This window comes from Saccopteryx bilineata, chromosome 2 (assembly GCF_036850765.1).
Source record: "Saccopteryx bilineata isolate mSacBil1 chromosome 2, mSacBil1_pri_phased_curated, whole genome shotgun sequence".
In the NCBI taxonomy this organism is placed as follows: domain Eukaryota; kingdom Metazoa; phylum Chordata; class Mammalia; order Chiroptera; family Emballonuridae; genus Saccopteryx; species Saccopteryx bilineata.
This window is the reverse complement of record NC_089491.1, coordinates 342,346,245-342,373,803: the sequence shown is the minus strand read 5'-3', so window position 1 is coordinate 342,373,803 and position 27,559 is coordinate 342,346,245. Positions and strand designations below refer to the sequence as shown.

Genomic DNA, 27,559 nt, shown 5'->3' with positions numbered 1-27,559 from the left:
GTATGGCAAAGATATTAGCTCAGGAGGCTGGCGGTATGGCACCGTAGTTAATTGTGGGGTCAGACCTAATGTTGCCCCTCAATGTGTGACCCTAAGCAGGTTGCTTCAGCCCCCTGAGCCTCGATGTCCTCAGGGATAAAGGGTGCCTGAGAGGACCCAATGAAAGGGCCGGTAAGCAACTGACAGGAAACAATCCACAGCAGGGGGCTGTCATCAGAAACACCCATACTCAGTTCCTTGTTCATGACCGAAACGCTTTAATTTACAACTTCAATTATAGAATATGAAGTCCACGACTTCTGGAAACTCTCACCTGGCCCCTGCGGAGAAACAAAAGTGGGAAGCTGTCAGTGCTTTTATTTTCTAGAATCAAACCCATCATTCTTTTCATCCAATCAGCAAGCACCGCCGGGCACCAATCACAAGAGCGGCCTTTCAGGGGGCGGAGCACATCTCCGTGCTCTCTCCCAGGGCTTACACTCCAGTTGTTAAACAAAATGAATGACGGTGTGTGGGGAACACAGGAAGCCTGTGCGAGGACCGCAAGGGATCAGTGGTACAGACACACCACCCGGGGCAGCAGGGCTGGGAAGCGCTGGGGCCTCTCACTGTCCACAGCAAACCCGGAGACACGACAAGCTGTAAAACAACTTTACCGCCTGCCCTGCCCTTCGGTGACACTTTTTCCATCCCCTCTCCCTAGATACCCCAAAACTGCTGTAACTTTCATGTCAGTGAGCTACTTCTAATTAAAATTATAGAGGCAATACTAAATAATACAACTTAATGGAAACACTCCACTATCATTTGATGCTTCCTATCCTTTCAAACAATTTCCACGGTATTTTGAATGATGGCAATGAAATTGTGCAATGATTAATTTAAAAACATGTTAAATGAGAATGTCTTAACTGGAGGGGCTGTAGGGAAAGGGACTCCTCTTCGCACCTTCCTTTTGAAAGGACAACTGAGCTGACCTCCAGAATGAAGGGCAGTCACCCTTGACTGTTCGAGGAGCTGATTTCCATGCAATCCACAGCATAACACGCCCCTATGCTGGAACTCTCTATGTAAATGCTAGGGGTAGAACACTAGTATTTTCACAACTACAAACATACACATAAGCTCCTATCTGCCTTGTTCCCCTGTAGTCCCTGTGGAGAGCTGGTACTTAAAATAGGAAAAAAGAGTTTTAAAAAATATACAATAGAAAGGAATGAGAGCAAATCAGGGGGAGGGGCAGTGACGGCAGCAAATGTGAAAATACTAAATTCAGAAACTGAACATAGGACATAGTCAACTGTTCTTCATGTTGATAGAAAATGTACTATTTCTTCAAGACTACCATAAGTACAAAGTCAATTACAAAGTTTACTGACAAAACGTCAATATAACTTTAGAACAACAGAAATCCAGGGCCTGCCTGCTTGTAAAGAGCCGGGTCCACACTCTCAGTCTTCATCGTCAGGAAGGATGCCCAACTCTTCATCCGTCCACTGGGAAGGATCTGGATACGGAAAGTGACCCTGGTGACATTAAAAAAATTTTTTTAAGTCAATCTATACTCCACACAATACATTTAAAAAGAAATCTTGAGAGAGAAAAAACGTGGTCAGGCTGGAACACACACAGCCCGTGACATGCCACAGGAACAAACCCGACCACCTCACTCGGTGGTCCACTCACGCTTCGATCTGGTCAATGTCAGCTGCAGCCTGAATGTTAAAAACTTGCCCCTTCGGAAGCTGTCAGCAGGAGTTTGAGTCTGTCTGTGACGGAGTGATGGAGGGCAGGGGGAACGGAGACTCCTCCATTTCAAAGGTACTCCACATCTCAACAATGTCCTAAAGCCCTGGCACAGCATGACGAATGTCCCAAACTGTCCTATCATTGCTGGGCAACAAGGGCACAGAAATGGTCTACAAGAAATGGGCTATTACTCAACCTGATGATTCTAAATGCTGATTTAATTTTTAAACCTGCTGCTGTTTATTTTATTTTATTTTATTCATTTTAGAGAGGAGAGAGAGAGGAGAGAGAGAGAAGGGGGGAGGAACTGGAAGCATTAACTCCCATATGTGCCTTGACCAGGCAAGCCCAGGGTTTCGAACCGGCGACCTCAGCATTTCCAGGTCGATGCTTTATCCACTGCGCCACCACAGGTCAGGCCAAACCTGCTGCTGTTTAAATTTAACATTTTTCCCTACCCTAAAAACAAACTAAATGTGTTAAAATGCAAAGCATCCTGGATGAATAAGCACAGATTTCCGTGCCTTACAGGCACCACTTCCTAGAAAACAGGGTCTGTGTGGACACAATAAAAGCTCTGTTGAGGCCAGTGACGTGAGAAAGTCACCAGTAACTAAGCTCCCACCTTCAAACAAAGTAGCCCACATCTGTCCCACCCCAATATGGCTGCCTGGGGTCCCCTCTAGACAGACTAGATAATAGATAACATCATTTAAAGAATTTAAGTGTGACACTTAACCCACCCATGAACCCCTGGTTCAGAAGGTAAAGGAATTAAGTTTCTAGTCTCCTTCCAGTAGGGCACACTAACACAAACACAAGACTTAAGATGACCTGCATGCCCATCCTTTAGTAGAAGAGGTAAGCAAGAATAAGTCTCACAGGCCCTGGCCGGTTGGCTCAGCGGTAGAGTGTTGGCCTGGCGTGCGGGGGACCCGGGTTCGATTCCCGGCCAGGGCACATAGGAGAAGTGCCCATTTGCTTTTCCACCCCCTCCTCCTTCCTCTCTCTCTTCCCCTCCCACAGCCAAGGCTCCATTGGAGCAAAGATGGCCCGGGCGCTGGGGATGGCTCCTTGGCCTCTGCCCCAGGCACTAGAGTGGCTCTGGTCGCGGCAGAGCGACGCCCCGGAGGGGCAGAGCATCGGCCCCCTGGTGGGCAGAGCGTTGCCCCCTGGTGGCGTGCCGGGTGGATCCCCGTCGGGCGCATGCGGGAGTCTGACTGTCTCTCCCCGTTTCCAGCTTCAGAAAAATACAAAAAAAAAAAGAGTAAGTCTCACTGAGTAACAGAATTCCTGCATACTCACAGGACAAACCCCCTTGTCACGGGGATACATTCCAAAACCCCTGGCAGATGCTTGAAACCACAGATCGTACTGAACCCTACGCAGACACATTTTTCTATACACACATGCTTTTTCCCTTTAAGGGAGCACTTTACAGCTTCCTTTTGGAATATCTGAATTGCCAGCACGATGATTCTCATGCTTTGGGGCTATTATTAAGTAAAATAAGTGACTTGTACTGCCATACTACAACAGTCGGTCTGATAACTGAGACGGCTACTAAGTGACTGGCAGTGCCTTCGGCGTGGTGACGCTGGACAAAGCCTGGGACAGACACAGAGGAGGACAGTACAAGATTTCATCCTGCTACTCAGAATGGCGCACAATTTAAAACTTCTAAATTGTTTATTTCTGGGATTTTCCATTTAATATTATCAGACCACAGTTGACCCAGGTAGATAAAACCAAGGAAAGCAAAACCACAGGTAGAAAAAGTCTACACACAGATTAAAGAAAGACAAGCTAGGCTATTACTCCCCTCCACCCCAGAGAGAACATTCCCCAGCACTCACCAACACGGCGTCTGAGTCGTGCCAAAAGCGCCAGAGGATCCAGAACCACATCATCCCACTGAAGAACTCGCCCTTGATCACCTGGGATCTGGTGAGCTGGGGGAACTGTCGGTACCGGGGCTCAATGTGCACGCCGCCGCCAGCACTGTGGGACAGAAGAATGCTGAGCAGCCTGCTACACCTTCAAAGTGCTCTGTCATCCAGAACTCGGAGTTACATCCAGAAACTACTACTGACATCTCACCTCCTCCACGAAATACAGGATGACAGTGCTCCACAATCCCTCAAAAAAAAATTTTTTTTTAATCACTTCTCATAAGCTCATTTTAAACTTATATAACGGCAAGGCCTGAACTGACAAGAGGCCAATAATGATTTTCCTTTAGTGAATATTCATCTTACACTGGAAATATGAATGTGTCAAGAATGATATACTGGCCCCAAGAGTTTGGGTTAAGGGATTGTGACCCTATAAGTAATCACTAGTTTATCCAGAAAAACAGATAACACATTTTGTTCTATTTTAGCCATTTATTTCAAAGGCAAATTATGCCCTCTGCTCTATTACAATCTTTACAAAAAGACCACTCTGTGAGAAAGAGGATGCTGTGTCAATAAGCTTCTTCTTTGATAAGTTTTAGATGCTATCTAATTATAAGGGCCCATCCACTAAACTCATGAAATAAGATTTAAGAATTATAGTGCAAACTATTTTCAATCTCCACATTTCATTATTGCTAGAGTGATGTGTTGTTTTAACTATAACGACATAAATAGGTGTTCAAACCAGGATTTTAAAGTGTCCAGTTTAAACACAAAACTGTACCATAACTTTCTGTGAAAATAACATTTTAAAAACACAAACCAGATCATATTACTCTGAGGTTTAAAGCCCTTATAGCAGCGATTCTCAACCCCCGGCGGGGGTCAAACGACCAAAACACAGGGGTCGCCTAAAGCCATCGGAAAATACATATTTATTATACAATACATTTTTTAAATAAAATATGTATTTCTGATGGCTTTAGGCAACCCCTATGTTTTGGTCGTTCGACCCCCGCCGGGGTTGCGACCCACAGGTTGAGAACCGCTGCCTTATAGCTTTCCATCCCATTTGTCACCTACAAGGCCCTCCCTAATCTGGCCCCTGGCCTGTCTCTCTGACCCCATCTCTACCACTTCCCTCTGCTCCCCCTACTCCAGCCTCCAGGGCTTGCGGGACCATCAGCAGACTCAGAACCTCTCTGCACGTGCTGTCCCCTTTGTGGGAGGGCTCTTCCTGGCATCTCTGCATGGCTGACTTCTCATCACTCAGGTCTTAGTTCAACTCAGTCTCTCAGGCAAGCATTCCCTCATCCTGCACAGTAACCTACCACCCCCCTCCCAGACACTCTATCAGGCATCCCCAAACTGCAGCCCCCTGAGGCCATTTATCCGGCCCCCCGCTGCACTTCTGGAAGGGGCACCTCTTTCATTGGTGGTCAGTAAGAGAAGCACTGTATGTGGCACTCCAACGGTCTGTGGGACAGTGAACTGGCCCCCTGTGTAAAAAGTTTGGGGACCGCCTGACCAGGCGGTGGCGCAGTGGATAGAGCGTCAGACTGGGATGCAGAGGACCCAGGTTCGAGACCCCGAGGTCACCAGCTTGAGCGCGGGCTCATCTGGTTTGAGCAAAAAAAAAAAAAAAAAAGCTCACCAGCTTCAACCCAATGTTGCTAGCTCGAGCAAGGGGTTACTCAGTCTGCTGAAGGCCCACAGTCAAGGCACATATGAGAAAGCAATCAATGAACAACTAAGGTGTTGCAACAAAAAACTAATGATTGATGCTTCTCATCTCTCCGTTCCTGTCTGTCTGTCCCTGTCTATCCCTCTCTGACTCTCTGTCTCTGTAAAAAAAAAAAAAAAAAAAAAAAAGTTTGGGGACCCCTGCCCCTCTGCTTCCTTTTCCTCATGCCACTCAACAGTGCCTACACACATTCTTTCTTCTCTACGTGCATGTGTCCTCTCTCCAGAATGGAAGCTCCATTATCTATCTTGACATTGCTCAGTCCCCAGCACCCAGAAAGGATCCTGGAATCTAGAAGATGCTCCATAAATATTTCATCACTTAATTCCTACTCACACTGTGAAATCAGCATGTAGTACAGAAGCACTGAGACCTCAGTGAAGAGGAGCAGCCCCCAGTCTCCCCATGCAGGGTCAAGGGCGACTGCTGGTAGTTCTCCAATGCTGTCTGCTCAGGTCACCTGGGCCTTTTCCTTCTTCCCATCCCACACCTGTCCCAGCTCCATTTCCATAATAAATACGTGACTTTAAGCAAGTCACACCTCTAATTTCCCTGAGTCTCAGTTCCCTCACAAGTTAAATAATACTTGTATGGTCCTTACGATGCACAAACAACTATCCTAAGACACTTCAGAGAACTGTAATTTAATTCCCTAGAAGTCAACATTATCCCCACTGTATAGGTGAGAAAACTTAGGTATGAAGAGATCAAGAAACTTCCCAGGTCATAACAGCTCGTGTGCAGGCACTGGCCCGCACTGCCTCTTGGTCAAGAGTAAATGATGGTCCAAGGAGTCTGAACGCCACCTGGAGAAGTCCAAGGTACTATTTTCAGCCCCACTCTTACTGAATCTCTGCACTACCAGTTTGTTTTTTGGCAGGTGTACTCTCCCTTGGCATCTCAGCGCTAAGCTCTCCACTTGGCTTCTTGGGCTACACACCTCACCAGGTGACTCTTTTGCTCACTCTCTTAAATGCTGGTGTTGCAAGAGTGAACCCTAATGTAAAATATAAAATTTGGGTGGCAATGCTGTGTCAATGTAGGATCACCCTTCCCAACAAATGTACCACTGGGACGGAAGATGTTGACGGTAGAGGAGGCTGATGCATAGATGTTGGAGGGATTATATATGGCAAATCTCTGTACCTTCCGTTCAATTTTGCCCTGAACTTTAAACTGCTTTAAAAAAGTAAATGTGCCTGACCAGGCGGTGGCGCAGTGGATAGAGCGCCAGACTGGGATGTGGAAGGCCCAGGTTTGAGACCTCGAGGTCGCCAGCTTGAGCGCAGGCTCATCTGGCTCGAGCAAGGCTCACCAGCTTGAGCCCAAGGTCGCTGGCTCGAGCAAAGGGTCACTCAGTCTGCTGTAGCCCCCTGGTCAAGGCACATATGAGAAAGCAATCAACGAACAACTAAGGTGCCAACAAAGAGTTGATGCTAGCCTGACCAGGTGGTGGCGCAGTGGATAGAGTGTTGGACTGGGATGCGGAGGACCCAGGGTCAAGACCCAGAGGTCGCCAGCCTGACCATGGGCTCATCTGGCTTAAGCAAAGCTCACCAGCTTAGACCCAAGGCCCCTGGCTTGAGCAAGGGGTTACTTGGTCTGCTGTAGCCCCATCGTCAAGGCACATATGAGAAAGCAATTAATGAACTAAAGTGTCGCAACGAAAAACTAATGATAGATACTTCTCATCTCTCTCCGTTCCTGTCTGTCTGTCCCTATCTATCCCCCTCTCTGTCTCTGTAAAAAAAAAAAAAAAAAGAATTGATGCTTTCTCTCTCCCTTTCTGTCTGTCTCTCTCTCATTAAATAAATAATTTTTTTTTAAAAATGGTGGTTGCTACTATTTAAAAAAAAAAAAAAAGTAAATCTATTTTTAAAATAAAAGAAAAGCCCTGGCCGGTTGGCTCAGCGGTAGAGCGTCAGCCTGGCGTGAGGGGGACCCGGGTTCGATTCCCGGCCAGGGCACATAGGAGAAGTGCCCATTTGCTTCTCCACCCCCCTCCTTCCTCTCTGTCTCTCTCTTCCCCTCCCGCAGCCGAGGCTCCATTGGAGCAAAGATGGCCCGGGCGCTGGGGATGGCTCCTTGGCCTCTGCCCCAGGCGCTAGAGTGGCTCTGATTGCGGCAGAGCATCGCCCCCTGGTGGGCAGAGCGTCGCCCCTGGTGGGCGTGCCGGGTGGATCCCGGTCGGGCGCATGCGGGAGTCTGTCTGACTGTCTCTCCCCGTTTCCAGCTTCAGAAAAATACAAAAAAAAAAAAAAAAGAAAAAGAAAAATTCTGACATTGTCCCTGCATGCACTTTAGCTCTCTGCTCTCCCATGCTTCCTGACTCCTCTCCCTCTCTCAGTGATCGCCTCCACTTCTATGTCTTAAGAGAACTAATTCTGCAACCTGCAGCCAGAGTGATTTTTCAAAATGAAAGCCTGGCCACATGACAGCTGATTGAAACTTCTCAACGACCGCTGTCGCCGTTTTAAGTTCTTCAGCCAGGCATAATGACTCTCTACCACTTCCTCCTTGTGACCTAAGGTCTCCAGCCTCACCACTGCCACTCCTGTCCTCACATTTGGCTTCAAAAGACACAGCGTACATACATACAGGTTGTTCCCTCCGCCTGGACCGCCCTGGCTTCCCCAGATGTGTCCACATCGAGATGTTAATTTCCCGAGGGCAGGGTCACCCTGGTGCAGGGGTTTGTTCTCCCCTCGCCCTCCACTCACCCATATACACGGTGTTTTATATATGCCAGACTAAACAGCATCCCTACTCTCCTCCCCCGTAACCAGCTCTGCCCAACCCGGGGTCGCGGAGCAGGAGAGAGGCATCGCCCACCCTGCCCAGAAGGACTACAAGTCCCAGCATGCCTCGGGGTGGAGATCACTGCAGGACCTGAATCCGCCCCAGGCGGCCAGCGTCAAGGTGAGGACGTCCCGGAGACGGGCGCTATCCGTTAGAAGCAGGGGAAGCCCCAACCCCTGGCCCACACTCACTGACGGACTCCACTCCCAGCCGCCCGCTCGCGGAGGCCTCTGAAGAGGCTGCCTCCACCGCGAACGAAAGGCGCCACCCGCGTCAGAGCCGACATGCCAGTCCGAGAGTTCGCACGGCCGCCCCCAGGCTGCACCACTGCGTTTACGTCACTTCCCGGTGCCACCCCCGGGACGTCAGCGGCGTCGCCCCGCCCCTCCCCCTTATGGTGACTTTCAAGGGGAGGGAAGCAAGCAGCCGTTCCTCTCTCTAATAGCATTTCAGTCCCGCGGCTGGGGAAGGCCGCGCGCTGGGAGGGACCCGGCGTGTAGCGGTTTAGAGGAGGCGCCCTCCGCCCCGTGAATGGTGTAGTAGTCGGCCTCAGGCGTTGCTAAGGAACGGCTCTGACGTATTCGGCTGGGCGGGGCCGCGCCCCTCGTGATGAGGGTGCGGAGACTGGGGGGGCTGGGGGGTGAGCGCATCCCGGGATCCCGGTCTCGGCGCCTCGCTTAGGTGCCCCTCTGTTCAGCGTATGCCGAGAACCCCTGACGCGAGTCTGAACTCGCTCCTCCCTACCTGTGCTGAGCGGGGCGGTGTTTTCCCACCTGAACCTGCCGCTCTGCCTGCGCCGCCTGACTTAGCTGCCTTCCAGACACTCTTTAAATTGCCAAATCCATTGTGAACCAGTGGTCCTTCCCAAAGCTGGGTTTTTTAACTCTCTGCAAGAGGCTCACAGCGACACCTTTAAGTTTTCCTTGTTTTATTGTTCTACCAACCGGCAGACAGTGATTCCCAAATATCAGTACGTAGAGGGACTGGTTCTATCAGAGTCACCTGAGAAGCCCCACCTAGGACAAGGAAGGCTGCATTTTAGCACAACCTCCAGTTTATGCAGTGCTAATTCCCTGATCCTGAGCCAGCCCTGGATTCTTGGCATTTGTCTCTTTTATTGTTATATTTATTTATTTATTTATTTATTTATTTATTTATTTATTTATTGAGAGAGAGAGAGAGGGACAGATAGGAACAGACAGGAAGGAGAGAGATGAGAAGCATCAATTCTTTGTTGTGGCACCTTGGTTGTTCATTGATTGTTTTCTCATATGTGCCTTGATTGGGGGGGGGGGGTGCTACAGCAGGAAGGTCCTCAGCTTTAATGTTTTACATCACAAATTCTGATATTTTACTATAAAAATTTTATGGTTCCAATCAATAAACTATTTTTATCTCCAAGGGGAAATATGTCTTACTGCCTTTTGTAGGTGGCACGATGGCCCTCTTTGGGGTTCTGATCTGAGCACCCCACTTGAATGGATGGATTTTAAAGATTTTACTTTATTAATTTTTAGAGAGAGGAGAGAGAAGGGGGTTAGGGGGAGAGCCAGAAGCATCAACTCGTACTAGTAGTTGCTTCTCATATGTGCCTTGCCTGGGTAAGCCCAGGGATATGAACCAGCAATCAGCATTCCAGGTGGATACTTCTATCCACTGCATCACCACAGTCAGGCTGAATGGATACATTTTAGTAAGTGAGGGAAAGAATGCCAAGCCCTATCCCTGAGCTCTTGGCTTCTAAGTGCAAATCAGATTCCCAGTCAAACTTTGACAAGCTGTGAGAACAGACTCTGAATGAATTAATATCGAGCATCTAACCCCAAACCTGTTATATACCTATTCTATAGCTGGAAATAAAAAACAAAGCAAGGGGATGATTAAAAAAAAAAAAAAAGATTTGAGCCCTGGCCGCTTTGCTCAGTGGTAGAGTGTCGGCCTGGTGTGCAGGAGTCCTGGGTTCGATTCCCAGCCAGGCACACAGGAGAAGCGCCCATCTGCTTCTCCACCCCTCCCCCTCTTCTTCCTCTCTGTCTCTCTCTTCCCCTCTCACAGCCAAGGCTCCATTGGAGCAAAGTTGGCCCGGGCACTGAGGATGGCTCTGTGGCCTCTGCCTCAGGCGCTAGAATGGCTTTGGTTGCAACAGAGCGATGCCCCAGATGGGCAAAGCATCGCCCCCCTGGTGGGCATGCCGGGTGGGTCCCAGTCGGGCACATGCGGGAGTCTGTCTGACTGCCTCCCCATTTCCAACTTCAGAAAAAAAAAAAAAATTTGTTCATAAAACTTCATGTTTATTTCATTTCCTCCTTTTAAAGACTTGTGTGGGCCCTGGCCGGTTGGCTCAGCGGTAGAGCGTCGGCCTGGCGTGCGGGGAACACGGGTTCGATTCCCGGCCAGGGCACATAGGAGAAGCGCCCATTTGCTTCTCCACCCCCCCTTCCTCTCTGTCTCTCTCTTCCCCTCCCGCAGCCAAGGCTCCATTGGAGCAAAGATGGCCCGGGCGCTGGAGATGGCTCCTTGGCCTCTGCCCCAGGCGCTAGAGTGGCTCTGGTCACGGCAGAGCGACGCCCAGGAGGGGCAGAGCATCGCCCCCTGGTGGACAGAGCTTCGCCCCTGGTGGGCGTGCCGGGTGGATCCCGGTTGGGCGCATGCGGGAGTCTGTCTGACTGTCTCTCCCCGTTTCCAGCTTCAGAAAAAAAAAAAAAGACTTGTGTGGTCTCGCTTTCCCTGTGAGTCTGGGAAAGAAGAAAAGAACTGGGCTTTCCAGTGGTTTCGGTAACAGTGAAACAAACCTGAACTTTCTACCTTAGAGGAGATTGAGCTGTGATCACTCTCCAGGGGAAACAGCACGCTGCCACTTTATCCACTGATACCCAAGAATGTAGTTTTTCCTCCTTAAAAAGATTTATAAATCAAATTTACCATTTTTAAGATTCTTATTTTAAAAATCAGCACATTATATATATTGAAGCACATCCATTAACCATTTTTCTCCTCTTTGATACAGCCTGTGTTCATTTTCTGTTGCTGTGATAATGGCTGCTGAGAAACTGAGGCTGCCAGTCCAGCAGCCCATGAGGAAATGAATCATGCCAACAGTCGCACAAGTGAAGTTGGCATCAGACCCACCCTCGTGGAGCCTTAAAATGTCCATACAAGACTCTGAGCAGAGGACCAGCTGAGTTGCATCCAGACTTCTGACCTGCAGACACTGTGAGGTAATAACTGTCATTGCTCTAAGCCAGTAAGCTCTGGGGTAGTTTGGATGCAGTGGTAGATAATTAACACATACCATAGATGGCGTGATTTAGTGCATTGGCTCTAAGGAAGGGCTTGGGGGAGCTGGTGCAGACTCAAGGAGGCACCTGCTCTGTGTGTGCCCCCCCCCCCGCCCCACAGTATAGGTGTATGCACACTTGGCACAGGGGCTGTGTGTCTGGCTGGTGTACCCATGAGGAGGGCCGAACAGCGCCACTTCCCTGCCAGCAACCTGGAGCCACTCAGGACCTCCCTGCCTGATTAGGACGCCCTCCCCTCAAGACTTGGGGGAGGTAGAAATAACATCACCCCTCTGGAAAACAGCTTCCCCAAAGGAACCTCGGCCCAACTAAACGTTACTTGCTCCCGAAAAGATGGCAACGAGGAACTTGATCCTTGAGAAGGAAAGAATGGGCAAATCTCGTCCTGTGACCAGAGCAGGACTCCCAGAGAACAGGAAGGCTCAACTCTCCACTCCCTGTCCAAATCAGTGGTCCCCAAAATGAGCTAGAGAATCAGTCCACTGGAGTGAAGGAGAAAAGACTATTTTTTATTTAGAAAAATAAGCAGTTAAGCTTTATGAATATCCACTCTACAGGCTGACCCTGGGATCTTCTCAGTCCCTGTGGGCCATCCTCACTCAGGTCAGCTTGAAGGGAACAGTCCGTGAGTGGGCCCAGCACAGAGAGGTAGGCCGTTGCCACCACCCTTTAATTCTCTACTGGAGTGTCACTGGGTGCTCCTGCAGATTCCAAGCCCTGGGTAAGAGGCTGTGGTGATTACATTATTTGTGTATTAATACTGACCAAAATTAACCCTGGGCGATTGGACAAGGGCCTGAGCATGTCTCAGAAGCCACCGTCGGAATACCAGTATGCAAGCACAGCAGAATGTTAAGAGGGCAGAGCTAAGTCTTCTCCTATCCCTAATGCATCACATTAATTGTTGCTTTTCTTTTTTTGCATTTTAATAACATTTAGCAAGAAGTCAGCAAAAAATCTTTAAAAGTATAAAGAAGATAATTAAGTTCAGTGAAATCTGCTCTAAGTGTATATTGTGCCTCCAGATATTAGCCAGCAGTGGTATTGCCTGTGTAAAATGTTTTAATGAATTATATACGTATATATACCTAATATAGTCAACATTTTACCAATAAGGATACATTTAGCCTGTCCTGTGGTAGCACAGTGGATAAAGAGTTGACCTGCATTGCTGAGGTTGCCGGTTCAAAACCCTGGGCTTGCCGGGTCAAGGCACATATAGGAAGCAACTACTACGAGTTGATGCTTCCCACTTTCTCTCTGTCTCTCTCTTTCCTCTATCTAAAAGTCAATAAATAAATTTAAAAAATTAATTTTAAAAAAAAGGATACATTTAAACATTGGAAGCCTGACCAGTGGTAGCACAGGAGACAAAGTGTCAACTGGGGACACTGAGGTCCCAGGTTCGAAATCCGGAGGTTGCTGGCTTGAGTGTGGGCTCATCCAGCTTGAGCGCGGGGTTGCCGGCTTGAGCGTGGGATCAAAGGTTGCTGGCTTGAGCAAGGTGTCACTGGTTCCACTGGGAACCCCCGGTCAAGGCATGTATGAGAAACAATCAATGAACAATTACAGTGCTGCAACTACAAGTTGATGCTTCTCCTCTCTCTCCCTCTCCTCCCTCCACCGCCTCTTAAAAAAAAAAAAAAAAAGGAAAGAAATGTTGGAAGTCATGGGTCTACAGAATTCTGTGACATTTTCTAACCTAATTATCAGAGACCAGGAGGACCCACCTGATGAGGAAGTGCAGAGAGTTAAGAAGAAACGAGAGACAGAAGAAAACAAAATAAGTTTATTCATCCTCCTCCATAGACACTTTTCCCTGAAACAGTCTTCCGCCAGGCCCAAGTCCTTCCACTGAGTGGGTAGGACCCTTTCCTCCCTGGACTTCCCCAAATAACCCAAAGCTGTTTAACCAGGTGCCGGAAGCCAACTCGGAGTGAAAAGCAAAGGTGTGCCCTCCATACATCCCAGACTGCAAATGTTCTGGCTGCCCCAGGAGAGGCTGTGGGAGTGGCCTTCGGCTCTGAGAAGGCCCACTCACAGCCACTGCCACAGTCAGGGGGAAGACGCCAGTCCTTTGAGCAGGAAGGGCTTGGCTGCCTCCAGGATGTCCAGCTTGGGGTCCAGCGAGCGGCCAAGACCCTCTAGCACCATGATGGCAAACACAATAGAGGCAAAGTTGCTCTCAAGCTTTACCTGAAACAGAAAATAAGTGGTTCTTCCCAGAGCCCACTGATAAGAGTTCTGTCTATAACCATGTTGCTATCTGCTCTCAGCCTCTCGTACCCTCCCACGTGATCTTAATGGCCACCTGAAGTGCTTTTCCCACCCTATCATGTTCCCCACCATCTTATCTACTCCCCCAACCTCCCCTCTACTTGTATTACTACGGAAAATGTGGGGGATGTGGTACTTCTTTCTAGGGGTGAGTGTGTGTGTGTGTGTGTGTGTTCATATACAGCGTATATATATGACTTAAAAGTAATAAAATTAATATCTCAGAGATAAACCCAAAACTACAAATCTAAATAAGGGTCATTCTTCTGACCAGCCAACTTTCTGACTGTTAATTCTATGTATGATCCTTGCCAAGTGGCTGCCTTTTCCATGCGGTATTTCCTAATCGGATGCAGAACCTCCAGAGAAACGATGGGGAAGGCCATCTTCAGACAAGAATCATCCTTCCCCGCCCTCAACTCCTCATACTCTTGGCTGGCAGCTTTTCTTGGAAGAATAGCCCAAGACCACACTCCAGCACAAGGAGATAAAGGCCAAGGTGGAGAACTGTGAGGCCCCCTCCCTCCCAGGGATGGGGGCAGGAGGCAGGGGCCAGGACAGCCGTGCAGGGCCTCTACACACACCAGGACAAGCAGCACCCCTTCTTGGGCCGCCCCAACCCCAGGACCTCACACCACACAGGAAAGAGCTGTCTTGGTACCACTTGGGTTAATACCAAGCATCATTATTGTGAACTGAGGAGGCAGAAGGCATGAAAGTTAGCTAGACTGTTTCTATATTTGTAAATCCATTCTCTACAGCTCAGTGTCACAGATACTTATGGCCGAGGCTGACAGAGACAGACCAACAGTGTGGCAAAGGAAGAGCCTGCTATACCTAGTTAGTGCACAGAAACAGCACTCTCCGTGCTAATGAACTGGCATGAAAAATATGTTCAAAGTCAGGAGCTCGTATAAGAGAAGTACTGCTCCCCTCCCTGTGGCCACCGCTGGCTTCCCAGAGGCCTCCGCTCCAGGCTGACCAGGCACAGAGGCTTAGCTCTCCCTGGGGCCTCACCTTGTGAGTCATCAGCAACTTAAAGACATTTGAAAGAAGGCTGGACACTTGAAGCTGCAAGAGAGAAGAAAGCTGACTTCAGTGAATGCGGAAACCCCAAATCTGCTGCTCCCATCCAGGCCCCTGTCCCTTCGCTGTCCCCATCTCTCTTTCTCTCTCTCTCTCTCTCTCTCTCTCTCTCTCTCTCTCTCCCTTTCTCTCTCTCTGTCTCACACACACACACACACACACACACCAGTGACCAGAAAGGGATCATCTGACAAATTTTAGAAGCCCAACTCCCACCTCGAGTCTAAGGAGGATGAGTTCAGACTCCTTCCAGGAAGAGGCGTGGAGGCCTGCCTACCCCAGTGTGTGTCTCCCTGCAGCACACACAGAAGCCACATCTGGCTAAGGAAGGTCCGCAGTGCCTGGTGCCAGCTGCCGCTCCTCACTGCCAATGGGCCACTACTTGCTCTGACTCAGTTCTGCTACTGTAAGCCATGAACTTGGGGTAAAAATACTGAGGGTTTCCAGAACTGAGTGTAAAGTATAAATTGGATTCTGGCTCAGGTCTAAATAAAGTATGTGAACATTAGGTATGTCCTTTGGCCACTCAGAGACCTTAGTCGTCCCTCCCTCCAAGCTTGGCTGAGCTCCAGATACCAAAGAAGCCACAGAACAGCTATACCAGACAGGGAGGGTGTGACACTCTAAATCTCAACACCTTGCAGCCGCCCTGGGGAGCCTGGCCATGGAGCCATTCTTGAGAGCCAGAGACTTCAGGGGGCCTCTTCACACCAGGGAGAAATGGACAGAGGAAAGGTTTGCTTTTTTTCTGCCTTAAAACTCCAACTCCCCCCTTGCCTGACCAGGTGGTGGCGCAGTGGATAGAGCGTCAGACTGGGATGCGGAAGGACCCAGGTTCGAGAACCCGAGGTCACCAGCTTGAGCACGAGCTCATCTGGTTTGAGCAAAGCTCACCAGCTTGGACCCAAGGTCGCTTGCTCCAGCAAGGGGTTACTCAGTCTGCTGAAAGCCCACGGTCAAGGCACATATGAGAAAGCAATCAATGAACAACTAAAGTGCCCCAACGAAAAACTGATGATTGATGCTTCTCATCTCTCTGCATTCCTGTCTGTCTGTCCCTATCTATCCCTCTCTCTGACCTCCCTCTGTCTCTAAAAAATATATAATAAATAAATAAAATAAATAAGGGCAAGGCCAGTACATAAGGCCCCTGTCCCTCAAGTGGCCTGCTCACCTTCTCCAGGGTAACAGTGTTCTTCCTGGCCTGGGTCACTAGTGTGGCCATCTCGTCCTTGAATCGCTCCACGTCCCTGCACTCGCTGGCCCGAGCGTGGTGCAGGATGAGCTCAGCCACCCTCCGGCCCTGGAAGATGCAAAAGAAAAGAAACCCGGTAGAGTCGGGAGGGCACAAAACTAGATGCTCTGCCCCAGACTTATTCATATCCTACTTGTTTCCACTGAATTCTTCTGCTATTCTGCCTTTGGCCACTGCTGGCCAACCAGCCTGGCCACAGAGCCACCAGGACCTGCCACCAGGCTGGACCAGTCCCCGCTGTCCTCTTGGGCGCCCTTCCTGGCCCAGCAGAGCTCCCTCCCACAGCTGGCCCGCCTCTGAGCTGCAGCCTTCTTGCTCCTCCTCCATCTGGGACACCCTCTGCCAAAGCCTCCATGGTCCCCTGAGCCTGTGCTGGTGATCACTGCTAACGCCTTTCACCTCCCATAGTACTGTCCCAGAACCAAGCTCTCCCTCCTCGGGCTGTGACCTTCCTCTGCCCAAACTGTGCAGGGGAACGTGCCCTACCCTACCTGCCATGGTGGCCCAGGGGACATTCTTAAACTGGCTCAGGCTCCAGACTCAGTTTGTCCCTCCGAAGCCTCCTAAGCAGGAGCGAGCCTCTCCAGGGCCCACGCATACGCTTGCTGATGAAGGGCAAGAAACTACCACACAAACAACCACAACTGTACATGGGCATTTGGGAAGGAGGTCTTTCTTCCCATCCCAAACCAGGGGCTGCTTGGAACCGGCCTCGGTCATGGGCACCTGCACATTCTGACTACAGACCCGTGACATTTCTGTCAGGGCACCCTTGACACACACAGGCATTTACAAGAATGAGCAAGGCTAAGGGGCCCTAAAGTTCTCAAGAGCCTAAAAGATTTGGGCCCAACTCCCGAGGACCCAGTGGGTCTCACCTGGCCCATCGCCACGGCCATGAAGACTGCCCGGAAGTTGCTCAGGTCGGCAGCCTGCAGCTCGGCCACGATGCCCGCATCCAGGAGCACCAGGCGCAGCGGGCACCGGGCAGGCGGCACGGACACCACCAGCGTGTCGCAGACATCCACCTGCTGCAGCCGTGCCTCTGGACTCTCGGAAAGACCGTCGGCACCCTGGACCAGGATGTTCCCAGGGTGAAGGTCCGCGTGGACAAAGTTGTCCACAAATATCTAGAGAGAGATCAGAGCTAAGTCACCCTCCTCACCCCATCACCACCAGGCCACATGCAGAAAAATCTCGGGCAATGGTATGTCCCCAGTGATCTGATGGCAGAGAAGTGTAGATTTGATAGGGCCTCATTGTTTGATGTCATCAGTGCAGAATTTGTACAAGGATAGGGCAGGTTGTTGTTTTCAAAAGTTATTTTCAAAGTCAAGAGTTAAAGATTACTGAAGCCTGCCTGCTGGTGGCACAGTAACACTGAGGTCCCAGGTTCAAAACCCCGAGGTCACCAGCTTAAGTACATGATCACCAACATGATCCAAAGGTCACTGGCTTGAGCAAGGGGTCACTGGCTTAGCTTGAGCTCCCTGGTCAAGGCAAATACAAGAAAAAAATCAATGAACAACTAGAGTGAAGCAACTACAAGTTGATGCTTCTCCACGCTCTCTCCTCCCTCCCTCCCTCTCCCAAAATCACTAAAAAAATATTATAGGAAACATGAAAAATTGAAGATCATTATGCATTTCAAAAGACTTATTTTTACTCTATGATTTGAGCAATTAACATTCAAATTAAAATAGTCATTGTTTAAATATTTTCCCCAAACCTCTGTGCTCTTAAAATTCATGGACCTTCCTTTCTTTCAAATATTTCATAAATCAGACTTCCCCTCCATTACCTCCATTTGTCCACACAGTGACTTCTAACAGAGATACAACTGCTTTCTGATGCACAGAAGTAGCAGGGGGAGATAGCTTTGAACCTGCTAAGCAGGAAAGAAAGCCCCAGGGACTGTGATGGACAGGAAGTCAGGTGTGACTTTGCGAAACAGGAATCTGCCTCCCGGGAAAGGGCGTCCCAGTGGTCAGAATCCACCAGCAATTCTCTATAAAGGGAAAATGGGGAGGCCCAGCAGAGGTGCCGACAGGTGCGTCTGGGGAGGTTGTCAAGGGGACTGTTCCTGGGTGCAGGCCACAGACACGCTGCTCATCCAGGTCCTGGCTTTGCTGGACTTAGGGAGGTAGCTACCCTGGTGAAAACCCTGGGAACGGAGGAGGCCAGGGCTTGAACCTGACGCTGACCCCAAACCTCCTGGCACCTTGCTGCCAGCTCATGCCCGCGGGGCCCACACGCCCATCTTTGATCCCAGGAGCTAGAATACCCCCATAATACCCCCCCTCCTGAGTGCTGCTTACTGTTGCTCCTACCCTGGCCACTCCCCACTGCGCCACCCCCTCCGCCCACAGTGCCCCTTGGAGCCCTGTTGCTGGGGACAAAGTCCTCTGCCCAATGAGCTTCCACTGCATTGACGAGTGGAAACCTGGCTCTCCCACAACAGCACACTTCTGCGGGAGCCCTTGGGTGGGCCCTGGGGCTGGAGGTGGAGATAGGCCTGCTCAGCCCTCTCCAGGCCCGAGCCCTCTCCACGGGTGTGCTTACAGCCTCCCCGTGCCATCCGCTTGTGCCACACCAGCATCCTGCTCACCTCGGCCCCCTGGCTCCATCTCAGTCACACCGATCCCTTCCTCCTGCTCAGACCTGTTTCCTCCTTACCCTGATTCTGCACCCTGCAGACCTGGGCATGCGTCCCGCCGATCCAGCCTAGATTCTGCCATCCACCCCATAACGAGCCTCTCCTGTGCCAACCACCAGAAAGACCTCAGACCCTCAACAGTTGTCAGTCCCTTCTTTCTCTGCTCCTGCGTGTGAGCTGCTGATGATGCTGGGTTGCTACTATTACTGCTAATGATGCCGATAACCAACATTGTTTAGGATTTACTATGTCCTTTTTCAAGTGTCAGTTCATTTAAATTGTCAGGCTGCCCTCTCATAGGTAACACCTAGACTTCCTTCACATTCCAGCTGAGATGGAGCCATTTACTGAATAAACCCCTGGGCTAGCACAGCCCCTCATATGACCCTTTGGTGCCTGTCCTTGCCCTCATAACTGACTTATTCATGGCCAGCCTTCCCACCGAACAGTAATTCTGTGAACATGTTAATCACATCTACTTCGCTCACTACTGTCAAGGCAGCATGACTGGCACATACCAAATGCCCCATAAACACGTGTGGAACGAATGAATGAAGTAGCATGTAACATACAACGTTGTCTTAGGCTGTTTGTCGGCACCCTGGGCAGGCCCTTCCCACAGCACCTTGCATGGTGACAGAGAACAGGCCACTGAGAAAGTGCTTGTGGAGACCTTTAGAGTGAGTGGGTGTCTTGGTCGGCTCAGCTGTTTTTAGAGCAGACTCTATACTTGGCTTGCCCTCCACCCAGGGTGTCCCCGCCTCTTCCCCATGTGCAGTTCAGCCACGTGCTGGGCCTGAGCACCCCTCCCAGCCCACAAGCTCACCATCTTCAGGAGCATGTTGATCCCCAGCCGAGCAATCTTCTTCTTCAAGTCAGCGGGCGTCCCTGCCTGCTGGTAACTGGACACGGGCACACTCTCCTGGAAGGAAGATCAGGGAGGGAGCGCTTTACCCTGGACAGCCCAGCTCCTCATCCCCACAGGACACGTGGCCTTGCCTTCCCATCCATCAGGAGGTGACCCAAAGAGTTGTTCCTTTCTTAGAACCTCTATGAGTCTGTCCGCCACAAGTTGATTTCAACTTATTTACAGTGACCTTCCCTAACACTTCTCAAAGGAAAACAAGCTCCAGAGCAGGGGTCCCCAAATTACGGCCCGTGGGCCGCATGCAGCCCCCTGAGGCCATTTATCCGGCCCCCCGCCGCACTTCCGGAAGGGGCACCTCTTTCATTGGTGGTCAGTGAGAGGAGCATAGTTCTCATTGAAATACTGGTCAGTTTGTTGATTTAAATTAACTTGTTCTTTATTTTAAATATTGGATTTGTTCCTGTTTTGTTTTTTTACTTTAAAATAAGATATGTGCAGTGTGCATAGGAATTTGTTCATAGTTTTTTTTATAATCCGGCCCTCCAACGGTCTGAGGGACAGTGAACTGGCCCCCTGTGTAAAAAGTTTGGGGACCCCTGCTCTTATTAGAGAGGAAGCCCACGGACTCTGCCACCCACAGGCCAGGGTGCTGCAGTGTGGTGGGAAGAGACCGGAATGGGCCCCAGAGAGCTGTTTCTGGTCAAGAATCAGCCAATAACCTGACCTGTGGTGGCGCAATGGGTAAAAGCATCAACCTGGAATGCTGAGGTCGCCGGTTCAAAACCCCAGGCTTGCCTGGTCAAGGCACATATGGGAGTTGATGCTTCCTGCTCCTCCCTCTGTTCTTTCTATCTCTTTCCTCTCTCTGTCTCTTTCTCTCTCTGTGTCTCCTCTCTCTAAAAAAATGAATAAATAAAATTAAAAAAAAAAAAAAAGAATCAGCCAATAGAGCCTGGCCTGTGGTGGCGCAGTAGACAGAGTATCGACCTGGAATGGCAAGGTTGGTGGTTCGAAACTCTGGGCTTACCCGGACAAGGCACATAGGACAAGTAATCAATGAACTCAAGTGAAGCAACTATGAGTCAATACTTCTTGCTCCCCACCTGCCTCTCTCCTCTCTCTGTAAAATCAATAAATTAAAAAATCTTTAAAAGAACCAGCCAATAGCATGACCTGTGATGGCACAATAGATACAGCATCCACCTAGAACACCAAAGTCACCAGTTTGAAGCCCTAGGCTTGTCCAATCAATGAACAATTAAAGTGAAGCAACTACGATATCTCATTCCCTCTCTCTTTCCCTCTGCCTCCTTCTCTCTCTAAAATCAATAAATGGAATCTTTAAAAAAATCAGCCAGTAGAGACAGGAATGAGTTCTGTGACCTTGAGCAAGAAAATGGGAAAAAGAGAGCTCATAAGTAAGCATCTCCTACAGCAGGGGTCCCCAAACTACAGCCCACTGGCCACATGCGGCCCCCTGAGGCCATTTATCCGGCCCCCGCCACACTTCCAGAAGAGGCACCTCTTTCATTGGTGGTCAGTGAGAGGAGCATAGTTCCCGTTGAAATACTGGTCAGATTGTTGATTTAAATTTACTTATTCTTTATTTTCAATATTGTATTTGTTCCCATTTTGTTTTTTTACTTTAAAATAAGATATGTGCAGTGTGCATAGGGATTTGTTCATAGTTTTTTTTATAGTCCGGCCCTCCAACGGTCTGAGGGACAGTGAACTGGCCCCCTGTGTAAAAAGTTTGGGGACCCCTGTCCTACAGGTTAGTTATTATTGTCAGACCAGCCCACTGAGATAGAGCTGGTTGCCCCTGACTAACAAGTAAGAGAACTAAAGCCCAGAGTGTAAGTAACTTGCTCAAGGTCACCCTCGTAACTTTGGGAGTTGGCATCACATCCCTGGATCTCATATTACTATTTTACAAAGAAGGCTGGACCAGGAGACTGCTGAGGCTGGACCAGGAGACCGCTGAGGCCAGACCAGGAGACCGCTGAGGCCAGTGACACAACACCAACACTTGTGGAGCCCTTTGTGCAAACTCCCGTGGAGGGCATTTTGCATTCTGTGTGTCACAACTTCCTGGGACAACCTGTGAGGTAGGAGCAGCTGCCCACAGTCATGCAAGAGGAAGCCGAAATCACCAGAAAATAAAGTGGCAGAGCAGATTTTCAGATCCAGAACGTCTGAGGCCACGTCCAGGCTCTCAGCCACCTCGCTATGCTAGTGCCCACCCTCGCGTCACATATGAACTCCTCCCACATGTGATCCCACACTCTCTGGACTTTTGTCTTTTCAGGAGAAAACCTTCAGGTGAAGCAGAGACGGCCCAGCTGGGAGGGAAAAGCACAGCCAGGTAAATTCTGGCTCTTACTTCATACGTTTCCACCAAAACGTCCCTGGTGACAAAGGGGTGCAGGGGCGTGGGGAACCGCACAGATGTCACATTCAGGAAGTTGCACTGGAAGTGTTCTAGATTCCGAGCTTCATAACGCAGGTCGATCTACAGGGGGATGGAGAGAGGAGATGGGGTAGTCGGGGCCCAGGGATAGCAACATCGCCGAAGAGCTAACAAATCCTTGAGAGTCCCCTGCCTGCCTTCTCCTGCTTCTCCTGCGCAGCTCCCCAGGAGACAGGAGGCATTCTGTGACCAGAGGCCTCCCCAATGCCCTGAACTTGCTAGTGAACTCCTCTAGGCTACGGACAGCACACAGCCTTGCAGTACCTGGGCTTCGTGGCTCTCCACCCTTCCTGCCCTGCCTACCCCCTTCCCACCAGCCCCCCTTCCCACCAGCCAGGCCCCTGTCCTCACGGCCCCCCTCCAGTCAGCCCTGCCCCCAAACTCACAGGCCTTTGGCCTGCCAGCCTCAAAGGCCCAGGCCCACTTTTATCCTAATTCTTTTTTTTTTTTTAATTCATTTTAGAGAGGAAAGGGAGAGACAGAGGAGAGACAGAAGGGGAGGAGGAGCTGGAAGCATCAACTCCCATATGTGCCCTGACCAGGCAAGCCCAGGGTTTCGAACCGGCGACCTCAGCATTTCCAGGTCAACGCTTTATCCACTGCGCCACCACAGGTCAGGCATCCTAATTCTTCCTGAGCCCTCTTCTCTTCCCCCTCCTGGCTTCCGCCCCAGCCTCCCAGCTGCCCCGGCTGGGGCTGGTCTCCTGGCGGCCCTCAGACGCCTGCCCACAGACCTAATGTCATACTCCTGACCTTCACCAGTGCCTGCTCTCCCTCTCCATCCCCTCTGGTCCTCAGCCAGCACCTCCTGATGACAGAACCTGGTCCCCTAGCCCAGGCCCCCTCTGCGAGCCTCCGGACTATACTCAAGCACACGTGGACATTGTAGAGGGCCAGAGACCCTCACACTCAGTGTCTGAACAGAACTTCCTTTCACACACACCTGCCTGCACTCGGTTACCCGGAAGCCACTGCAGGTCACTCCTCTTACCAGCCACCCCCATCAGTGCTCAGTGCCACTACCTCTGCTGCCCTAACCACTCGAGGATCTATCTCCCTGTCTGTCCCACTGCCACTCCCAAGGTGACTCCCAGGAAGTCACCTAAATCCTACCAGCGGCATCTGAGTTGGGCTCCCTGACCCCACATCTGCCCTCTCTGGAAGATGACCCTGTCCACCCGCCATTGTCCCCTTCTACCTGTGGAATTACGTCTGCATTCTCCAGGATGGCATCCAAGGGGCCGTGGTTTGGTCCCACTTCTCTCTAGGTCCATCTCATGCCTCCCCTTCCTCCACCACCCAAACCCCCAGTGTGTATGGTAGCTCCCTCCAGTGTGTATGGTGTGGAGCACCCCAGCCTTCCTGATCCAGCCCCTCCTTTGCCTTCCGATTCCCTCTGATTGCTCCCATTTGGTCCAACTGTAAATGCCACTCATCATTCAAGCCCCAACTTGAGCCAAGGGTGCCTTGACCCTCAGGATAGAATGTCTACTTCCTGTTTTGAGCCCCAACTAAACCCAGATCAACCTGTAGCAGCTCCTCCTGTGGCTCTGATAAAACTCTGTCTGCAAGTATTGATAGGTCGGCCCCTCTGCCTGCAGTACGTTCCTGTGGACAGGAACAGCTCACTCATTTTCTTAGCGCATCAGCGCTAACAGCCGCCCACTCACATATCCAGACTACAGTTTCTGTCGGGGAATGTGATAGGACCAAGGTACAGCTAGCAGGCAAAATGGGGTGAGACGTAGAGATTTAAGTTTAATCTGAGAGGACCCCATGTCTGTCAGACTTCTAGAAGGGGGACTGAAGCTCAGAAGGGCAGTAGAACTGAGAGTAATTAATGCAGAGATGGTTATTAGACTAGAAGCTATTTTCTCTGTTTTAATTTTCTTTTATTATCAAAGCTATACTCCATAGGAAAAAGCAAAGATTTCTAACGCTAAAACTTTTTATCCAAGGGCCTAAATGACTTGGCACACAGCTTCGGAAAGCCTGCACTTCCAACAGGGAGCCAGGGCAGAGACCCCAAAGTGTGTTTACCAAGTCTGGCTACTTAAGCAGGTGTCCCAAAGTCCTGGACAGGGAGGAGGCCCTTAGCTACTGAAAAGCCCTGGAAACAAAGCAAATCAAAGGCAGTGTGCGACTGTGCTAATTATTCTTATCACCCTAGAGTTCAGCCATTGATGGTGGCACTTAGAGATAACGTTGTGTTCCACTGGAATGGTTTCACTTTTCTCCTGAGGACACTGAGGAAGAAGGTATTTCCCAAGCACTCTTGCAGGCTGAGTGGCCCGCAGACTAGGAAGTGATGTCCATCACTTTCAGGCATGGCCACAGAATACCTCACCTGGTCCTCCATGGTTCTACTACCAACTCCACACTGACCCTCTATGACCCAGGCTGAAGGTGGCAGAGCCACACTGCGGAGGAAATTGGGTCCCTGAATAACTGTAGTAGAGCTTCCTCTCTCTCCTTCAGTTCACCTGCATGGAACTTTGATAGAAGCAGTAACCTTGTTGCATTAAGCTACTGAGATCTGGGTGTTCTTTGTTACATCAACTAGTGTTACCTACCCTGACTAACATACCATACTAGCCATGACCTGCCAGGAAATTACTCATTCATTCAGCATTTAGTAAGCAGCTGCTAATGGCAAGAACTCTTGTTAGGTGCTCTTTATAGCTGAGGGATGGAGAATTCACCTGTTGGACCATGAGCTTCTCAAATTCCTCCACTATCTCAGGCAAGCTCAGCCACTTGATTCCTGGCAAAAGCGCAAGGGCTCGGCTGCCCACCTTCATCAGCAGCAGGTCCATTCGCACCTGAGAGAGCAGGCCAGGGTGCAGCACCTGCAGGAAGAGGAACAGTGGGACAGAAGAGGGGTCAGGAAGGCACATTCACTCAGCCAGGGTGGGGTGCCCCATCAGAGGAGAGCCAGCTGGCTTCTCACACAGCAAAGGAGACGTGGTCCCAACACCCAGGAAGCTGTTGCCTCCCTCACTCCAGGTGACTTTCCCTGAGGAGATGCTGCCAGCCCTCCCCACACTCACTGCACTTAGCTTTCCAGGGAAAATAGGTGTTCTTTCCTTCCCAAACACACTGCATTTAGATCAGTGGCTCCCAGAGTGCGTAAAAGTCACCATAGGGTGCTTGCTGGAAATGTGGGAGGGATTTTGCTGAGGGGCTATAAAGAGCAGCAGGGGTACCTGCTACCCATGTCTGCTAGATCCCCTGCGTTCTGCTGAACGGGGATAGAAAAGTGTGGACACAGGAAATGATGGTGCCCAGGCAGGGGCAACAGGAAGTGAAGAAGAAAGCCACGTCTATAAAAACGAACACTGCCATCGTGGGCTTGCCACAGCACACTAACCTAGTCTGTCTCGATCTATCCTGACCCCAGTGGAGCAGGTCAGCTGGACGGTGGTCCCTCCACCCACAGAGGCAGTGAACACCAAACCTTCTCCATTCTCCCTTACCAGACTCCTTGCGCCTCCTCTCCCTCAAGCCAGAAACAAAGCAGCTTGCACAGCACAGGTGGTCAGAAGTCAGTGGAAGGCAACGTGGGGATTTGCAAAGGAGCGTTCCTGGTCTAGGACAGCCCCGTGGGGTCAGTGAGATTTTAGAGATGAAATGGGCCCACTGAGGACATCAGAGCACTTACTTTCACTGCTACGGGGATGAGGTGATGTGGTTCAGGTAGGTAGGCTGATGCCGAGGCCTGAGACATGACTGTGTCTGATCCAACCAGGGCAGCTTTAGGGAGAAGCAGCCTTTCTAGAAATGACTGGTCACCAAGACTTCCTAGAGACCTGCACCCCTTCTCCAGGTGTCCAAAGAGCTCTCTCAGCCCCGCAGCCATCCCAGCTTCTGAAGAAGGCTGCAGCCTGGAGGCCTGGGCAAGTCTCTGGACGCTGTTGTTCTTCAGGAAGACGGGATCAGCACGTGCCTTGTACACCTGGGCCACGCAGCCCGAACCCACAGGTTCCCGCTTCTCAAAGCAGAGGACCTTCGCCCAGTCCTCCCCAAATGCCTGCTGCAGGACGAGTGCAGTGTGGGCCCAGGGGTGCGGGGTAACCTGGATGTGAAGCTTGGAGAACTGGGCACAGAAAGCCTCTGAGAAGAGGTCTCGTCGGGTGCTGGCCCACTGGCCCAGTTTGATGTACGTTGGGCCCGAGGACTCAGTGGCTTTCAGAAGCAGGAGAAGCCAGAGGCTGGAGATGCTGGGAGCCAGATAGGTGAGAGGGTAGAGCAGCAGGAGGGGGAAGAATTTCACCAGGAGCATCCCGGCCCTGAGCCAGATGCGGAGGTGCAGGAGGAGGCAGCTTAGCGGCCCCCCCTGGTAGACTCTCTCCAGGGGCCCATTTTCAGCCAGGGCGCTCCAGCTGGGCCTTAGCTGACACAGCTTCTCAGGGACCCTCTCACCAATGTCCCCAGAGACAGAGATGAGTTTGGGCAAAGTGCCAAGCAGAAACCAACAGAGTCTGGCATTTCGAGGGCATCCAGAGAGTCTTAGCAGACTGAGTTCCTTTCTGAGCTCAAAGCCCCTTAGGTGCCACAAGCAGACCCTGACAGAGAAGCGCCAGGGAGTCACCATACCCTCTAGAGTTCCACAGCCTAGGCTGCCCGCTCTCAACTTAAAGGACACCTACCTCTGTTCACACTTGGCAAGGCTGACATGAGTCCAGGACAGCAGCATACCCCACTTAAAAGTGGGGCAGCTGCCTGATTCCCTAAACTCATGTGCAGGACTTGTCTAAGCCCAGTCCTGCTCCCAGCCCCCTGGGGGAGACACGCTTCCCCTTAGACTGCACAGTCCTGCCCAGCCTTGGCCATCCGCCCCCCACCCCCACCCCTCCTGCTCCACAGCTCCTTCCCTCCCGGTATCTGGCCTTGCCTTGACCCAAGGCCAGAGGCTGCCCGGGGCCTACACCCGAGAACGGCTGCTCCTACGGGGGCTTTCAGAACCGAACCCACTGTGAGAACCGGAGGGGCCAAGCCAGACACGAAGGCAGGCCCAGGGCGGGGACGCGACTTGCGCAAGGTGGCCGCGCAGGCGGAGACAGACTCGGGCGACCGCTGGGTCACCGCGCGTGCCAGCGCCGGCACGAGATCGACGGTGTGTCCGGGCACAGTTAAGGGCTGCAGTGCGGAGGGGCCGGACGGGGCTGGAGTTGGGTCGGGGTTGAAGGTGCTGCAAAGGGTCGCGGCACTGAGGCTAGTGGGGGGCCGGACGCCAAGGGCGGGAGAGGGAGAGCAGAGGATCGAGGTGCAGAGGGCTTGGCAGTTGGGTGCGGAAGGCCGAGGATCCTGCGCCGAGTCGGGAGGGAGTGCGGAGGGCCGGGGATCGGGCGCCGAGAGCCGGAACGGGGAGCAAAGCGCCGGGGATCGGGCGCCGAGAGCCAGGACGGGGAGCGGAGCGCCGGGAATCGGGCGCCGAGAGCCGGGATCGGGCGCAGAG

At 51.1% G+C, this 27,559-nt stretch overlaps 2 protein-coding genes and 1 long non-coding RNA gene across 5 annotated transcripts; 1 reads left to right on the top strand and 2 right to left on the bottom strand.

The window, feature by feature from the left end:
* Positions 1-233: 233 nt before the first annotated feature.
* On the bottom strand, positions 234-8,541 carry NDUFB2 (NADH:ubiquinone oxidoreductase subunit B2). The gene is made up of 4 exons (XM_066262465.1): positions 8,382-8,541; positions 3,606-3,750; positions 1,424-1,526; positions 234-320 (listed from the first exon to the last, which is right to left on the bottom strand). Exons 1-3 carry the CDS (start codon positions 8,474-8,476, stop codon positions 1,452-1,454), a joined length of 315 nt encoding a protein of 104 aa, XP_066118562.1. The 5' UTR covers positions 8,477-8,541; the 3' UTR covers positions 234-320; positions 1,424-1,451.
* On the top strand, positions 8,267-14,770 carry LOC136326470 (uncharacterized). 2 transcript variants are annotated; one of them, XR_010729456.1, is made up of 3 exons: positions 8,267-8,310; positions 11,198-11,408; positions 14,083-14,770. It is a non-coding gene; the product is annotated as an uncharacterized lncRNA (long non-coding RNA). The 2 variants fall into 2 exon arrangements; XR_010729455.1 differs by lacking the exon at positions 8,267-8,310 and adding an exon at positions 8,617-8,805.
* ADCK2 (aarF domain containing kinase 2) lies at positions 13,259-27,559 on the bottom strand. Of its 2 annotated transcripts, XM_066262463.1 has the most exons (8): positions 25,763-27,559; positions 24,804-24,950; positions 22,015-22,143; positions 19,590-19,685; positions 16,986-17,237; positions 16,027-16,155; positions 14,784-14,837; positions 13,259-13,685 (listed from the first exon to the last, which is right to left on the bottom strand). In XM_066262463.1, the coding sequence occupies exons 1-8, from the start codon at positions 26,693-26,695 to the stop codon at positions 13,545-13,547; spliced, it is 1,881 nt and encodes a 626-aa protein (XP_066118560.1). In that variant the 5' UTR covers positions 26,696-27,559; the 3' UTR covers positions 13,259-13,544. The 2 variants fall into 2 exon arrangements, with proteins under 2 accessions (XP_066118560.1, XP_066118561.1); XM_066262464.1 differs by lacking the exon at positions 22,015-22,143 and having other exon boundaries at positions 25,763-26,698.

Excerpts from the sequence above, each read along its gene's own strand:
- NDUFB2 (XM_066262465.1), bottom strand. The coding sequence starts at position 8,476 with ATGTCGGCTCTGACGCGGGTGGCGCCTTTCGTTCGCGGTGGAGGCAGC. Across the intron at positions 3,751-8,381 it reads GCTGGGAGTGGAGTCCGTCA|TGCTGGCGGCGGCGTGCACA; the intron begins GTGAGTGTGGGC and ends TCTGTCCCACAG. Across the intron at positions 1,527-3,605 it reads ACGACTCAGACGCCGTGTTG|GGTCACTTTCCGTATCCAGA; the intron begins GTGAGTGCTGGG and ends TAATGTCACCAG.
- ADCK2 (XM_066262463.1), bottom strand. The coding sequence starts at position 26,695 with ATGGTGACTCCCTGGCGCTTCTCTGTCAGGGTCTGCTTGTGGCACCTA. Across the intron at positions 19,686-22,014 it reads TTTTGGTGGAAACGTATGAA|GAGAGTGTGCCCGTGTCCAG; the intron begins GTAAGAGCCAGA and ends TCTTCCTTCCAG. Across the intron at positions 16,156-16,985 it reads TGGCCGTGGCGATGGGCCAG|GGCCGGAGGGTGGCTGAGCT; the intron begins GTGAGACCCACT and ends TGCATCTTCCAG.